The 17,912-nt window shown below is 44.7% G+C and overlaps 1 protein-coding gene across 4 annotated transcripts in view; it reads left to right on the forward strand.

Annotated features, from left to right (window-relative positions):
* Positions 1-17,912, forward strand: part of MAP2K5 (mitogen-activated protein kinase kinase 5) — a 307,732-nt gene that overhangs the window by 211,036 nt on the left and 78,784 nt on the right. For all 4 annotated transcript variants that reach the window (XM_085849335.1, XM_085849333.1, XM_085849334.1 and 1 more), the window contains one exon: positions 6,927-6,975. In XM_085849335.1, coding sequence (XP_085705461.1) covers positions 6,927-6,975 — 49 coding nt within the window. The remainder of the gene's footprint in view (positions 1-6,926; positions 6,976-17,912) is intronic.

A 17,912-nucleotide genomic window follows, 5' to 3' on the forward strand; every position in this document is an offset into this window, starting at 1 on the left:
TCCACACCCCCGCTGATGAAGACCAGTGAGCCAGAAACGCGTCTGTGCGTTTGCTGCCTTTCCAATGGGTCGGCTATCACGTGCAATGAGAAGGCTTCTAAAGTCTGTTTCGGCTAACTGCTATTGCGTGTAGCAACCGACATTGCTTTTTTTTCTGCAGTGGACGGTTCTGTGATGTTCCCAGACTGCAACAAAAGGTAGAAGATCCATTTTTACTTTAATATCTTGATTTCTGGCTGCAATTCATAACCTTTGTTGACCATCTAATCATATAATGGATGCCGAAGCAAGGTGAGGATGTGGCATGTCCGCACCTATACTCCGAGTGTTGGTTCTCATAGTCACCATTCCAGCTAAGAGGTGCTCTTGAACATATATATTCATATTTTGTAAACTGCTATTGTGGGAAAATGTTACAAATATTTATTTAATGGAAATTTGTATTGCTATAGTTAAATTTGCTCAAATTCTCTGAGCTGTTTTGAAGGCTGAAATCATTTTCACCTCGTCCAGGTAACCCATTACGACGCAAGAACACGTGTGCCCTCGAGAGGCACGTGTTACTGTCTCTTTTGTGTGCATAATCTAGGTTTATGGAAAAGTGAAGTTATCGAGGCAGTGTGCTGACAAGCAGTGGGACGACTTGCGGATGCAATCTTCAAGGGGTGAAGGAACTGGAGGAGAGTAAAGAAATCTCTTTGATTTGCAAGTGAAAGGGATGGTTTACCGACGGACTATTATGACTATAACGGGTAGGGACGGAGGACTATCGGAGATGGTGGTGTACGGCCTGCCATCGTTGGAAGCCCTTGAGGGAAGAGCGGGATTGCCAATTTCAATCTCCACGGCGGATAGTGCTGAGCTCGGTCGTGTTTGCAATGAAATGCTGACATTAAACGAGTCTGTTTTGTCATTTACAGTGATCTGCTGTTCCTCTTCACACATTGCACGGAAGTTTGGCCGATTCCGATTCTTTGCATTAGTTTCCCTTTCGACGGTGCTGTGTCTTTACATCGACGATGATCAGACTCGATGTAGTCAAAGCAATACTCTTTTGTGATAAATGATGTGCACTCCTATTCGGGACGCATTTAACATCTCCGGTTTCTCCGTCTCGCTTCGTTCCGTCAGCCTCGCGTTCATCACACGGGCAGTTTTTATGCTTTTTCCAATGAAAGTTTCCAGTCCTGACGTATGATGCTTCAAATAATTCCCGAAATTTTTAAAATCCTTGCAAACTATGCTGTAAACAAGAAGAGGCATGATTTTCCGTGGATGTGCTTTCTTTATTTCTTTCTTTATTTGTTTATTTATTCGCGATTACATCTTCAATTGATATTTGGAGACGGGAAATCATCGTGCCGATCTCAAGTTCGTGCTACGCCTGCACCGTCTTCTATTTAACCAGAGCTTAGTTTGTAAATCCCAATGTGTTTGCGATTAAGCTGGAGACGTACAATTAAAGTAAATTTCTCTGTAAGGGGTTTGAGTTATTTCAGGCGTAATATCGGATGTATTTAATCAACGCTGGTTGAATGCAGTGTGACGATAGCGTTTTCTCAAGGTGGGTGCATTGAAATGCAACCCACGGTGATCAATTCCTCCTCTAATCATGACCACTCACTGCAACATGAATTTTCACTTTGAATACCTTCTGCACTTCGGGACTAGGGTGAAGAGGAAACCTTTTGGCTGAAATTTTCGCTGGACCAGTGATGTCGCCCTTTTGAGACTGGGATGTGCTCCCCACGGCACGAGGCCGATTCAGTCGAGGTGCATTCTTTCCGGTTTGTGGTCATTACGTACCAAGTCATCTTGAAGACCATGTTTCTGTTCTTGCAGAGTCATCATTAGCCGGATGACCTATTGCATAAAAGTATTGACCTTGGACAGTTACTGGATGTTCACCTTCTCAGAATTGTTTGTTTTCGCATTTTCTTTCTTAGCTCAGTGCCATCGACGTGCCAGATCAACCAAACTTAATTCGGTCCACTTTAGTGATATTACCGCCCGGTATTCTGTTGTATTTTTATTTTTTTCATAGTTTAGTACCTTTAATTTTGAATCTGGTCAATCGGTCTTGTTGCTGCGGCTATATGAAAATGTGATGATAAAGTATTCCGCAGCTTAGCCACGCTACGTGGACGTTTTTGCGATACGTTAAAACTGACACGTATTTGTTCGCTTCATGAGCAAAGCAACGATACTGCAATTGTCCAACAGCTTGCACTTGATTATGAGTTTTGTTATACATTAGGAAAGTGAAACCCAATGGATACACATAGTCGTTAATGAGATGAGGGCCCATGGGGTATTGAGTCCTTTGTTGTAATATCTGTGCAGAATAATTTTGTAAGGAGGGGATTATGGAAGTGATGTGCTGTATGGGGGCAGCCTGTGTGTGAGTGGAAATCTGCATGGGGTGTGGGAGGAAAGGGTGATGGGGAGGACGGGGGAGGGGGGGGTGGATAAAGAGGCATGGATGTGATGGAAAGACGACTGGAGAATAATTAAAGATCACATTCTATGCTTTTCTCCACTGACAGCATCTGTGGGAGAGATAAGCATGCCTGTTGGCTTTGTGTAACGGTGCCTGTGGTGCTGTCCAGTGATTAGTGTGGGAACGTGACTTTCGTTCAAATTGAACCTCTTGTGACCATAACTCCTGAGTGGTCTGGTTACACTGTGATGTGCTGCAGGATGTTGTTAAAGTTCTACAGGTTTGTGCTCGTCTTCTCTTTCAACAATTCAGGAGTTCACCTTTTATCCCGTAATTCATTCATCCGCTCACTTTGGTACGTTGACGAAGGAAACTCACTTTCTGTATAAATATTTTTCCACTTGCAGACCTGGCTTGTAGGATCTTTCACAAATCCAATGGAGTCTTGAGCATTCCTGCGTGGAATGTGTATGGGAAAGGAATGCGTCACAAATTCCCGAATGGAACAAGGTGTACGGGTTTGGGGAAGTGTTGTGGGGGTTGGGGGGGGGGAACTGTGAAATCATTACACGATGCCGGTCATTAGCGTGCAACGTAGTGTCCATCGCCATCTTGGGTGTTTCCCCAGAATGCTTTTCGTGGCCGTGACATTTCTTCATGCAGATGTTGCCACTTAACGTTGCACAAGCTTTCAGAGATTCGTCTTTCATTCTCTTATGATTTGAACAAACGGGGCAGATTAAATTTGAACCTGGAGCCTTTTAACGCTTTTCACTTTTGCCATCATCAAAAGCAGTGCCACCAGGTTTTCTGAACTTCATCGAACCTTTAATTTACATTAACCAGCAAGTTGCCCATGCCAGCACGGGGTTCGAAACGGGGTAGGGATGGAGTGACAAACTTGCAAACGGCTTCTTCTGTCATCGAGCCGGCAAGCTGGGACCAGAAATTCGCATTTGTTGCCACATTTGGTGCAATTTAAATGCTCAGATGATGGCGGCGAGGTGCTCCGTTTGAAAATGTTTGTTCGTTGTAGATTTTTGATGTCTCGGGTCCGTAATAAAAAAAATTGTATTGGTGTTAAAGCCAGTGGCCAATTGCAAATTAATAGTCGGATTATGCCACTGTTGAAACCTTCGTCTTCTTCTTTCTATTTTTCATACGCAGAACCTGGCTGGGAGTAGCATCATTGGCTGACGGTGCGGATGCGCCGCTGATTCAACGCCCTGTATGTTCGTGCAGGAATTTGAATTTGTTCATGGTGCCGGCGATAGCTTTGCCTACTCTTCATGACGGGCACCGTGGGATCTTTATCGCCCACCAACTAATGCCGGTGGACGGAACGCCAGTTTAACGTCTATCCGAGGGACGACACACACACGCTGATGAATCGCCCTGCCTGTGAAACACCTGGATGACAGTTTATAGCTGAGTCAGGATTCAAACCCAGGCTTGATAGTTCAGAGGCGAGTGTGTATACCTCTGGGCCAACCTGCCGGACCACCGTTCAAACTGCCAGTTCAGGATGCACCGTTTGCTGTTTGTTTGTCCTTTATTGTTATTAGTCCAGTGAGCTTATGTGATCGAGTAGTGTCCGTAGGTGAGTGAGTGAGTCAGTCAGTTCATAAACACTTCCGTCATTATCTCTTGAACCGAACACATGGTTTTGATGAAACTTGGCCACAACCTTCATCACCCATGACGTACCAAAGTTTGTTCATGGTATTGAAAAAAACAATCAGGGTCTCAGGGGGTCTTGAGTGACTTGCTCCTGATCCAGGTGAGCTTCAGGATGCGCGGTCCTATTTTTATTCCTTCTTTTTAGCAGCCACAATTATTCCCATGTTCATGTGGGGTTGGTCGGATAATTATTATCACTATTATTATTAATTTTATTTTTGGCATGCTGAAATCATATCAAACACAACATGTAGGTTGATTAATACACGGCGTTGTTTCGTAAATGTGCAAAATATGCTTAAGCTCGAGTGTAGAGATGGATGTGAAATTCTCGTCGCATCACTAACTCCCAAGCTTTCATGCTGCCACTCACATCAATTGGAACCTCTTGTGACTTTAGAGGCACAACTGAACAACAATGCTTTAGATATAATGTACAGCACTACAGGTTTGTGTATAAGTGAAGTAACTTCATAAACCGTCACCAAGACATGTCGGACACAGACATGACTATGTCCTGCAGATCACGGCATGCTGAAACGGTGTTCGGAGCAACACGACGCTGACATAACTCAAAGCAACATGGCAGATTATTTAAAGCAGCATCGAGTGTTGCACAATAAAATGTACACACCAGATCGCAATTGTGACATTTTATCCGATACCTGAATTAAAAAAAGAAAGAAAGAAAAGAGAATTTAAAGCTTTCACATACCTGTGCAGTCCTTTGCACTACCTTGTAACAACAAATGGTGCTCCAAAAATTTTTTTTTCCAAAAATTCATTACAAACAAAAGATCCCGCCTTCATTGTCTTGGAAGAGCGGTATCATTCTGTTTGAAGGTCGTGTGTATGTTTCACACTCTTTCAAAAGTTAATTTTGTTGATCAAATCGTTCTTGTTTCAGATTGTTGTTTCGATTCGTCAAATCGTTGTAAAATGTTTGTGTCCATTGTCGTTTACCCGTATATCTCCCCCCTTCCCCCCACCCTTAATCTTCATCTCACTTTACACCTTCTATCACCCGCACCTGCAGTCGTCCTTCCCCCTTCGTCCTGCTCATTCAAAATAAAAATATTCCTTCATTGATTCATATTTTACATTCATTTTCTCCGCATCAACTTTCTTACACGTGTGATCACGCTCACGCTGCCTCCCCACGCAAACTGTGGCAAATCCTTTGCTGTTTGCTCATTGTTTGCTCTCCCATGCATTTTGCAAACTTTTTCCAATTACCCACCATTTTCACTTCCCCTTTTCCTGACCCCTTCCTGGCCAGTATCCAAGGCCATTTACAACAATCCATCATGTAGGTGCAGTGCAACCTTCCTAAAAAGCATTCTGTTACCCGACCCATTACCCTAGCCATGATGTGTAGGACCTCATTGCCGATACCAGTATCCTAACATAGGAACCTCCTTGTTATAATGCATTGATTACTCAGGTGATCTCCCGACACCTCTTGTCTGCTTCTGGATTTTCAGCTCCTTCCCCCATCTGTTTCACCCACCACTTCTGCCCACACCCTGACTCCTTCAACCCACATAACCACCTCCCACTCACATGTCATGTACACTACCTGCCCATGCCCCGAGCCCTACCCCTACCCTTTACTTCATCACAGCTTCAGCTCACTTAGATATGTAACACCCAATCAATTTCCATCTGGTCCATGAGCATCAGAGGCCAACTCCAATGTCATGGATCTCTCCTGACAGGTTACCACCTTATCCCCAGACATTGTCTATTTAACTGAAACTTATTTTTCAAAGGATATCCATGACTCATTCATCTTCCTTGCTCATTATTCCTTGTAATGATTTTGATGAATTGCTCGTGCTGGTGGTGGTGTTTCAGTCCGTCAGAAGCTCCATCCATCCATCCATCCTCCATCCATCCATCGGGACCATACTCTGTGCAGAGCATTGGTGCTGCCTAAGCAGTCTCCTTGGCTATTGGGCACACTCCCAGACAGGTCGCCACTCCGACACAGGATACCAGCAAGCTGGCACTCATTTTGCCAACCTCAGAAGGATGACAGGCAGAGTCAACCCCACCTGGTATTAATTCAACAGAAAAATGGGATTTGAACTCAGGATCCGGGGATCCTAAGCCCGCCACCTTAACCATTAATCAAACACCAGGCATGTCAGAAGCTCCCTTTCACCGAATCCTTGCCCTGCCCTGTCCCAATGGGGACCCAATCCCGATGGGATATCTCTGGATCTGATTTCCACAGCAATTCCTCGTTTATTTGCAGAGTCTGCTGCCCTCCCAAGTGTGATGACTTTGGTTGGTAGGATCTCTCAGCCAACTCAGACTCCTTCCGATCCTCCCAACCAAACTCTCACTTTCAAACCTGAAGTGACAAAATTTAGACGCTATTCAACCAAACGCAGTCAGTCTAATGCTACTCAGCTGAATTCAGTCATCACCTGGACTGGACACAGTTGAAGGGGATTCAGATAAATGTAGGCGAACAGTATTCGTCCAAATGCTATTCGGCCATATATCGTCAAAAACTGAAGTTAAATATTGTTCATCTCGTCAAATTCGACTTAAAGTGACCGATTCCTTTAAGTGCTGTTTGGCTTCGAGATATTCATGTTAACGTGACGACTGTATGCTCAGAAAGTCCATTGCCTGTTGGTCGTGCCTTTCATCGGACATTGACTTCAATATGTTTCCTTCTTTCACATTTGTTTCTTGTTTAGTGGGATTATTAACTGCAATTTAAACAGGTGTCACATAACTAATGTGAAGGTAAATAATGTATCGCATACTGCTTGCTTTTTTTTTTTTTCAGGTGGTGAAAGGACTAACTTACCTGTGGCGTTTGAAGATTCTGCACCGAGGTATGCTTCTTGTCTGCAATTCTTATGAAAAACTCTCTTAAGAACCTGTGGATAGTTTTCTTATTTATTCTGAAGTTGAATATATATATATATATATATATATATATATATATATATATATATATATATATATATATATATATATATATATATATATATATATATATATATATATATATACAGGAACAAAGACGTCTTTCTTATTTCGGGTCCAAGCGTCGTCGTGAAGCTGCAACACAAATCACGCGCATACATGCAAACAAATACATCAGATAACAATGGACTTGACTTCAGACAAACACGGCCCACGGAGCTTGAGAAAAGTGACATCACTTCCCAGAGCACCCTGGGTACCAGTCCCGGCATCTTTATGACGTCGCTTTTCTTGACGTGCTCAGCGGTAAAATTGAGGAATATTCCCTTCAAGATCCATCAAAACATAAGGTGGTTTGTTCATGCACTATCCTTTAAATGCTGAGAGCATCAAGCAAGGAAGCGGCACGTACCATTAAAAAAAAAAAACTTTGGTATGACTCGGCTGGGGTTCGAACCACCGATCTCCCAGACTCAGAGCGGACACTCTCGTCCTCATTCCACCGAGTATGGTCAGAGAGATTCTTTCAATATAACGTAACGTTGATATTTATTAGAACTGCCAGTGAAAGACTCAGTAGCGCTTGTTTGTTTTTATCCTTCCTTTTCCACACATGCCGTATGTTGTGTAAAGGATAAAGTGTCACATTTTCAGGTCATGTTACGTGGGAAAATACACTTGGATCATGTTCAAACAAATGCATTCTTCAACGATAATTGGTGTGAGAATTTCCAGTCTTTACTCGCTATTCAAATCATGGATGAGGCTCGGTACGAAAGTAATGCCTCTTGTTTTTCCGTTCGTAACCAAAGCTCCACGCGGAGGAAAGCTCCGCGCGGTCACAATCGGAGGTTTGTATTTCCTGTCCATTTTAAATAGAGCGGCACTGTGATTGGCCATGTGACAATGTCACACCACATTTTGAAAATGGCTGCCTCTCTCGGTGTGTGTGTGTGTGTGTGTGTGTGTGTGTGTGTGTGTGTGTGTGTGTGTGTGTGTGTGTGTGTGTGTGTGTGTGTGTGTGTGTGTGTGTGTGTACAAAGCTGAGAACAGTTAGTGAATTTCGTACTGTGGAAGAGGTTCCTCCAGTGAATATTCATCGGTGTTCAAAGAATGTGCTCGGCGACTCTACTATTGAGGTGAGCACCGTTAGGTGTTGGGTAAAGCGTTTCAAGAGTGGGAAAACCGATATCGATGACAAGCCTTGAAGTGGGCAGCCTGCAAATGCAGTGACACTGGAAAACAAGTCGGATTGATGCGTCCTAAAAATCCTGAAGTGCTTTACCATTGATACAGTGGGGTGCAAAAGTATGAGTCCAGTAGGAAATGTATGAATTGAGATGTGATAAAAAAATAAATAATAATCATGTGAAACCAAAAGCACTTTCAAGGGATTTCCATGAACTCTTAAGGATGTATCAACACCGATTATACTATAATCAGAAAAATCAAATCTGTCTTTACGTATAATCAATAATTAATCATTGTGACCCACTTTACCCCTGACAACTGCCTCAACTTCATTTGGGATTGATTTAATTAGTTTAGGGATTATGTTTGAGTCAATCCTTTCTCAACAGTGTTGTAATTTTGCACTCCAGAGCATAATCAGACTGCTCACATAAATCTTATCTTTCTCTCAAATGTATTCATGCTTTATTGAAGACAAAGTGTCGATAATAATTTTAATATATCAATATAATATGGATCCAGAACTTCAATATTATGACAAATTCGAGTTTGAAATTGTGATTTAAGAAAGGTTGAAAGATTTTCTGTCTGTTTGTTTGATTGTGTACAAGATATCTCAAAAAGTTGTGGACAGATTTGGATGAATTTTGTGGATAGGTTGGGTGTCTGACAAGGACGAACTGATTAGATTTTGGTGAAGATCCGGATTCGGATCCGGCTACGAGAATTTTTAAAATGATTCTTCATCATTGAGAGAAAGGGCGAAACGAAAATATAGCACAATATCTCAAAAAGTTGTGGACGGATTTCGATGAAGTTTGGTGGACATGTTGGGTGTGTGGCAAGGAAGAATTGATTCAATTGTGGTGAAGATCTGGATCTGGATACGAGAATTATTTATTTTTAAGTGATCCTTCACCATTGACAGTTCGGGCCAAAAACGATTATATAGCATGATATTTGAAAAATGTATTGGGCCGGATATGTTCTCGTGTACCAGGCATTGCGTGGTGGAGGTATGCGCTCCACCGAGTGCCCTTCTAGTTGTAATTATATGTAGTGAGAAATAAAATGAGGCATTACTTTCGTACCAACCCTCATACGTTCTTGTCGAATTGCTGTTTTGCTCTTGTTGAAAGTGTTTTTGGATTTATGGAGTGTTGCTAGAATTTAGACACAAATTATACACTTTTAAAAAGACACTTTGTTTGGTTACCATCATGATTTATTTGAGTTTTTATCAATGTTTTAATTTCTAGGTTTCAATCAATGTATTTTCATATTTTCTTGATTTTTTTCATCGATGTCGAAGGATGTGTCAATGTTTGGTGGGATTCTTTTCTTTATTATTTATGCAGTTCTGTAAAGATTCTCTAATCCTTTAAAAGTCCATGCTATTTTGTAAAAGGATGTTCGCTCTTTCCTAATTAATGTGAGATTCAATTAAATTCTCCGGATTTGTGGCATAATAGTTAGAGCATCAGTGTGGTCAGCGGTTCGAATCTGATCCTGGCTGAGTCATACCAAAGACTGAAAATGGTACGTCCTTGCTTGACAGATACAGGTAGTCGACAAAAAAAATGGAAACACCTGGGTAAATGAGGGACACCAAGCAACGATTTTCTTTATATAGCTTTATTTACCATGTGCTAATAAAGCAAATAACATCCCAGCATGCTTCGGGTCATGTATAAAAATGCTGCACAGGCCTGGTTGCCAATAATTATAGCCAGCATGGCTGCAAGAGGATATCATGGTGATATCATAAATAGAGACATTTTCTACACTTTGAATCCATCAAAAGATGACATTTTCAGTACTTTTCTGTCCTGTATTCACTGTTTTAATTCAGCAAATGCCGGCGAGCTTTCGGGTCCAGCTAAATTCAGAGTACTACGACCATAACTCAGCACATCGAACGGGTAGCTTGGACAGAGACAGAGAGAGAGAGAGAGAGAGAGAGAGAGAGAGAGAGAGAGAGAGAGAGAGAGAGAGAGAGAGAGAGAGAGAGAGAGAGAGAGAGAGAGAGATGTATATATATATATATATATATATATATATATATATATATATATATATATATATATATATATATATATATATATATATATATATATAGGTCAGGTATGGGAACAGGCGCCAGAGCAGCGTATCGATGCGTCCACTTTCCGCCGGTACTCCAGGGGTCTCCGTCTGGCCATCCCCCAGGCAGATGCCTGGCCCATCCCCATCTCCTTGAGATGCCGATCAACCTGCTGCAACCATGAGGCACGTGGTCGGCCCATTGGCCTCCTACACTCATGGGACTCCCTCGCTGAGAGAATCTGGTGAGCAGGATCAGTGTCAGGAAAACGAGCCACATGGCCATACAGCCGCAGCCTGCACTCATGGACTATGCAGGTAACAAATCTCATTTCAGTCTCTCTCAGCAACCACTCGTTGGACATAAAGTCCGACCAGCGATAGCCAAGGATTCTCCGAAGAGACCTGGTACCAAAGGAATTAAGTTTCCATCTCAGTTCCTTGGTCAGAGTCCAAGTCTCGCATCCATAGAGCAAGACGGGAACCACCAAAGATCTGAAGACTCGGACTTTTGTCCTCCTGCACAGGTACCAGCAGTGCCACACCCCATTATCCAGTGAATCCATGACTCCCCAGGCCCAACCCAGATGTCTGTTGACCTCTGGCTCACAGCCAGCAGAGACATGAATATCACTGCCAAGATCAGTGAATCTCACCACTACCTCGACATCCTCACCACAAACAGGCACAGACAGGACAGCAACATCCAATATGTCATTGAAATCCTGGATCTTAGTTTTGACACAGGAAACCCGTAATCCCAGTGGCTCCGACTCCTCATTCAGCACCTCGAGGGCCCCCAAAAGGATATCGAAAGTCTCCGCAAAGATCACTGCATCATCTGCGAAATCAACGTCAGACATCCCGACATTCCCAAACTATGCACCGCAGCTTTATCTCTCCAACATCCTCCCTAGAATCCAGTCCATACAAGTACTGAAAAGTATGGGGGCCAGCACACACCCCTGACGAACTCCAGTAACAACTGAAAATAAGTCAGAGATGGTACGACCGCATCTCACAGCGCTCTCAGTACCAGAGTAGAGTTCAGACATCAGATCGATCAGTTTTGGTGGCACCCCACGAAGACCAAGAATCCTCCAGAGGACATCCCGATTCACTGAATCGAACGCTTTACAGAGATCAACATAGGCTGCAAGCAGCCCCTGCCGAAACTCGCATCTGCATTCGGTGAGGACCCGAAGAGCAAGGATACGGTCAATCGTTGACCTCTTTGGTGTAAAGCCTGATTGCTCTAAACGCTGGTGCTCAAGCAGATGGTAGCGAACCCTATCATGAATTATCTGAGCAAAGACCTTTCCCGACACTGAGAGCAGCTTCACCCCTCGGTAGTCGTTGCAGTCTTGGCGATCACCCTTCCCTTTCCAGAGAGAGACAACAAGGCTCCTCTTCCAGTCAGTTGGGATGATTCCTGTGTTCCAGGCAGAGCACAGAACTCCATGCAACGACACGAGTGCAGCATTTCCACCAGCCTTGAGAAGTTCAGCATGGATGCCACAGATCCCAGGAGCTTTACCCATTTCAACCGGTTCACCGCAGCCTGTGTTTCCACAAGCGAAGGTGGACCACAGCTGATTGGAGGGTCAGCAACAGTGATTGTAACACCCCTGACATCCAATTCGACAGCTGGTGGATCAGCCTGGTACAACCGCTTAAATTAGCCGGCCCAGCGGGCCTTCACTTCGGACTCCTCTGTCTAGAGCCCAGCACCCTCTGCTCTAACTGCAGTACACCGAGGGATGGGCTTGGATGAACGCAATGCGTGAATTCCCCTGTAAGCAGGATGAGAATCACTTGACCATAGGTGATGCTCTACCCCTTCACAGATTCCTCACACACAGTCCTCCTTGTCCACCCTTCGCGCACGTACAGTTTTATGCCTCAGCTCCCTGAACAGGTCAGCTCTGCCATTCCGCCTGGCCCTGCGACTCTGGTCAATGGTATGCAGTGTCCCTTGAGAGACAAAATTCTTCTTTGCCCTCCAGTCAGTTCCAAGACATCCACCGGCAACATCAAGGACGGTGGTCTTAAAGGCACTCCACAACTCCTCAGGACCTCCCAAAGCACCCAGACCACCCAACTCTCCATTCAGCTTGTTCGCAAACTCCTCAGCTACCCTCTCATCCTTGAGCTTGCCAACATCCAGCCTTGGCTGGGATTGTACCATTCTCCTGGATTTGAGGTGCAACTTCAGAGTTGCTACAACAAGCCCGTGGTCAGTATTGAGGAACTGAGCACTCCGGAAGACCTTGCAGTTCTGGATCATCCTGCAGCGACCATCAATGGGGACCTGCTCAATCTCCTTTGCCACACCACCAGCGTTGGAATACCAAGTCTGGCGATGAGCCTGTGGGTGCTGAAACCATCAACTGGCCACCCCAAGTCCATGACTTCTTGCAAAGTCAAGGAACTTAGTGCTATTCTGGTTCATAGTTCCTGACCCATGGGGACCAACACACGTCTCATAACTATCCCTATCTGTTCCAGTCGATGCTTTGAAATCCCCCAAAAATCGAAGTGTATCTCGTCTGGGGCACTGATCAACCACAGACTCGAGCGTGGCGTAGAATGCATCCTTCACAGTGAGATCACTCGCCTCAGTCGGAGCATAAACAGAGACCAGGGAAATGACACCTAAGGAGTGACGAATCCTTCGTCTTATAATATGCTCATTGACTGGTGAAACCTCAATTATCATTGGAGTCAGCTTATTGGACACAGCTACAGCAACTCCTTGGGAATGGTAACCATCAGAGCGACCAGACCAACAGTAGGTGTAACCACCCACCATGGTCTCACCGCAATCCGTCTCTGAACCTCAGAGAGAGCTGCAATACCGATGTCGAAACGCTTGAGCTCAGATGATAACAGAGACAGGTCATCATCCTCTCCTAGGGATAGGACATTCCAAGCACCCACCCAAAGGGACCGCCTCTGGTTAACCCAAAGGAGACCGCCGTCTGGTGAACGACACCTCAGCACCACTCCGACACACTCTCCCACAATCTGACCTGGGAATGTTACCCCGTGGTTTCCCTCCTATCAAAGATTGGGGGTCCCGAAGGCTTTGTCCCAATCCCGTCATCCGGTGAGCTGCCCTGCGAAGGGAAGCTGCACAGGAGGTACTCCCATGGAGTGGACTTTCAGATTTCTTTGCGTTTTTGTGTTTTGCGGAATGAAGGGTTTTACGGTGGCCAGAGTGCAAATCCTGCCACCAACCTCCTATTAAGAAGTAACCCAACTGCAGGAGGACGTCTGCAGACACAGTTGGGCACTAGATATGGATGGCCGTTGGCTCACAAGGTGCTCCTCCGCGCTTTGACAGGTTTTGTTTTTAATCCTGCTGGGTGTCCATATCCAAACACCCTCCTCGCCGACTACCCGACCATGGAACAGGTTCGTACCGGTTTACATGATACCTGTAGCAAGTCACAGATCTAATCTGGCCTGACCTGACTCGTATAGAGATAGAGATAGAGCTATCTGCATTTCCACTGGCAATCAAGTTATGTTTGCTTGGAGGTGAGGGTCAGAAAATAGGGAACAATGTCATTGTGTTGAGTGCATTAGGGGATTTGAATGAGACAGAATCAAGAAAATGACAGAATTTTATTGGAACAAATCAGGAAACCACGATTTAAATGAAGAGCATGGACGAATTAATAAATACATGACATTGAGACAAAACGGGGAGTATAAAAATTTCCAAACTGACATCGTTCTTCGATCCCTTTCAGCTGACCTTCGACCTGTCAAAAGTTGTGCTCTCCAGCGATGAAGAGTTTCATTCCTACGTCTGAGGAATGGGTGAGACAACCTTCCTTATATTCCTTCAGCACAGTCAAAGCTAATCAAATGGGGGGGGGGGGGGGGGGAGGAGGCAACATGGTGCCTTGAAACCATGTTACTGTGATTGGCCAATCACAATGCTCCATGGAGAGAACAAAAGATGGCTAGACTCTCTTTATGTACGGAAATGGTCATAGCTACATCCAAAATATGGTGTTGTGGGTACCCAGAGTGCACTGGGAAATTACTACACTTCACTCATGACCAGTGGCTGTTTTTGTCTGATTAAGTCTGGTATTGTCTCTTGTATTTGTCTACATGTGTGTGATTTATGCTGCAGCCCCTTCACAATCCTTGGACCTGAACAAAACAAAATTCCAATGAAGTCTTCTTGCATGTCATTCTCTAGGTTTTGTCAGTTTGTAGTTATGGTTGTTCCATCAATTGTCCGTTCCTCTTACTACCTGCCCAGCGGAATTCCAATTTAGTTATAAATTTGTGACCAATACGTCATCAAATAAATTTTTCTGTGGATTCCATTTGCTTCTCCTCTCGGCTCTTTTGATTCTGCCAAGACAGCATCTATCCACGGCTCTCTGCTTGGTGATCTGTCATTGTGAAAACACTTATCACTAAGATTACATAAAAAAGATTCCTATAGTAGATTTATTTGATTGTCCTCACACCATTGCTTTCTATAAGTGCCTTACAAAGATGAACAGCATTGGATAGAAAGGTAGGGTTAGACGGAAACGGACTCACAGCAGCAGCAGTGTCGTCAGCTGTGTCGTCAACAGTGTCGTCAGCTGTGTCGTCAGCTGTGTCATCTGCTGTGTCATCAGCTGTGTCGTCTGCTGTGTCGTTAGCTGTGTCGTCAGCAGTGTCGTCAGCAGTGTCGACAGCAGTGTCGTCAGCAGTGTCGTCAGCAGTGTCGTCAGCTGTGTCGTCAGCTGTGTCGTCAGCAGTGTCGTCAGCAGTGTCGTCAGCAGTGTCGTCAGCAGTGTCGTCAGCAGTGTCGTCAGCTGTGTCAGCTGTGTCGTCAGCTGTGTCAGCTGTGTCGTCAGCTGTGTCGTCAGCTGTGTCGACAGCAGTGTCATCAGCAGTGTCGACAGCTGTGTCGACAGCAGTGTCGACAGCAGTGTCGTCAGCTGTGTCGTCAGCTGTGTCGTCAGCAGTGTCGTCAGCTGTGTCGTCAGCTGTGTCATCTGCTGTGTCATCAGCTGTGTCGTCTGCTGTGTCATCAGCTGTGTCGTCAGCTGTGTCGTCAGCTGTGTCGTCAGCAGTGTATTCAGCAGTGTCGTCAGCAGTGTCGTCAGCAGTGTCGTCAGCAGTGTCGTCAGCTGTGTCGACAGCTGTGTCGACAGCAGTGTCGACAGCAGTGTCGTCAGCAGTGTCGTCAGCAGTGTCGTCAGCAGTGTCGTCAGCTGTGTCGACAGCTGTGTCGACAGCAGTGTCGACAGCAGTGTCGACAGCAGTGTCGTCAGCAGTGTCGTCAGCAGTGTCGTCAGCTGTGTCGTCAGCTGTGTCGTCAGCAGTGTCGTCAGCAGTGTCAACAGCAGTGTCGACAGCAGTGTCGTCAGCAGTGTCGTCAGCAGTGTCGTCAGCTGTGTCAGCTGTGTCGTCAGCTGTGTCGTCAGCAGTGTCGTCAGCAGTGTCGTCAGCAGTGTCGTCAGCAGTGTCGACAGCAGTGTCGACAGCAGTGTCGTCAGCTGTGTCGTCAGCAGTGTCGTCAGCTGTGTCGTCAGCTGTGTCGTCAGCTGTGTCGACAGCAGTGTCGTCAGCAGTGTCGTCAGCTGTGTGGTCGCTCGCACAAGCAGTTGATGTCAACACAACCAACCAAAGTTCAAAAACATTGCCAAAATCAAAAGGCTGTATAAAGGTACATCCCTCACGTAGCTATTAGAAGATAACAGAAGGAACAGATTATATGACTTTTACAGCCGGTCCTTGAGCTGGGAAGTCCCGACAACTGTACAACCTTTCGGGGGAACCCACAGAACGCACCTTCAAGATGTACTCAAGGCAAATACTACTAATGCTTCCCGTATTAAAATTTAACGACTTTTTAACACAAAAATGAAAGCATTGTGAACAAGACAAAATACTCTAAATTTAACTTGAACATGTGCACATGCATGCAACTTCTAACAGGGTAACCGAACCGCATTGTGGCATTTGTGACGTCCCTTGTGTTTGTAACATTATCACACGGCACGCGTGTGTGGTCATTTTGTAATACTCAAAATTTTCTGCATTTACTCCACCACAATCGACGACTTTAACAATCATCAGTCAGTAAGCGATTGTCATTCTTGGTTTGTGAGCAGTACCTCAATATGGGATAGTTTTTGAATCGTTAATGTGCGGTGGTTGTCGTTCTTCCTTCTCACCCCTCCTTTCTTCCCCTTACAAAAATCCAGGCCTGTCGCAGCTAGATCTCCCCAAAGCCTTTCACCCAAAATAAAAGGAGTTGGATTGGATTTTATAGACAATAGACCAGGCTATCCTGCACAGCCCCCCTGACACTGGTGTTTAATATAAACAGCCTGGTGCTGATTGTTAAAGGCATGTGCCATTTGGAAAAGATTTTTGAGTTGAGTGAAAGGGCTTTTGGTGATGATGGTAAAGTACTTAATTGCCCAGAATACCACATTCCCTCCGTGCGTTTAATTATTCCCAAAATCAGGACGCGCATTTGCAGAATGACGTGAAAAGTTGCATTGAAACAAAATCGCATCAACAGGAACACGATGATCAGGTTTTCGTAGCTACTGCTGCAGAACAAATAACTCGTCTTACTTATGAAGGCCAACGTCAGTCTGTGTCGGCGGACGTGTAGACCAATGGAATGAATCAAATTAATGTTGATCGAGTTGTACTAACCAGCATGGGAAGCGAGGAGAAGCCGATGTTTATGTTTCGAGGGTTCACCCTTCATCAGACAAAAAACAAACAAGGTTGCATACCTCGATCAACGTTCCGTCGATTCCATTCATCGTTCCATGTACTTAACAAGGTACACACGTTGACCATTTTGCAGATTTTACAATTAACGACTTCGATATAAACCCTCTTTGCAGTCTCTTCTGTATAAGCCAGAGTTGTGCTCAATATGGAAGTGATCAGCGCACAAGTAATAATTCTTTCATTATCATCATCATCATCATCATCATCATCATCATCATCATCATCATCATCACAGATTCTCTCCTTATGACAGATGAACTGTGCTGTGAGTGTGCATGTCGAGCTTTTACTGACATTGGTGTTCCCAACCAGGTTGTTCCACAACTGACCGTCGTTGCTGTGTGTCCTCCTCGCCACACATATCTGTTTCCTGGGTCCCTTCATCATCATACTGAAATATGCAATTTGGTGTCCCTCTCTATTTCTGTTTGACTGTGATGTATTCGGTCGTTAATTATCATATCTCAATTCAACTTGACAGGGGGTCCAAGGGTCACACAATGGAGGTGGCAGCGACTTCATTTATAAGCATTGCAATGTATCCAGCGATTTGTAGGCTTGATGAGGAGGGTGAAAAAAATAAAATTATCATTAAAAAAATCGTTGTGGCTTCTTCCAAGTCAAGGCATTATTGAGCATGCCAAAAACCATGGTGGCTTCAGCCCTCAGTGAGGTAACCCAGGATACGCCTTTAGACCGCAGAGAATGAGGTGGCCGAGGATGCGCCTGATAAAGGAAAGGGGTGCGAGGAAGTGGAGGAGAGCAAGGAAAGGTGGGAGAGCAAGGAAAGGTG

Source organism: Eptatretus burgeri, chromosome 12 (assembly GCF_056783735.1).
Source record: "Eptatretus burgeri isolate ZD-2024b chromosome 12, Ebu_testis_v1, whole genome shotgun sequence".
Lineage (NCBI taxonomy): Eukaryota > Metazoa > Chordata > Myxini > Myxiniformes > Myxinidae > Eptatretus > Eptatretus burgeri.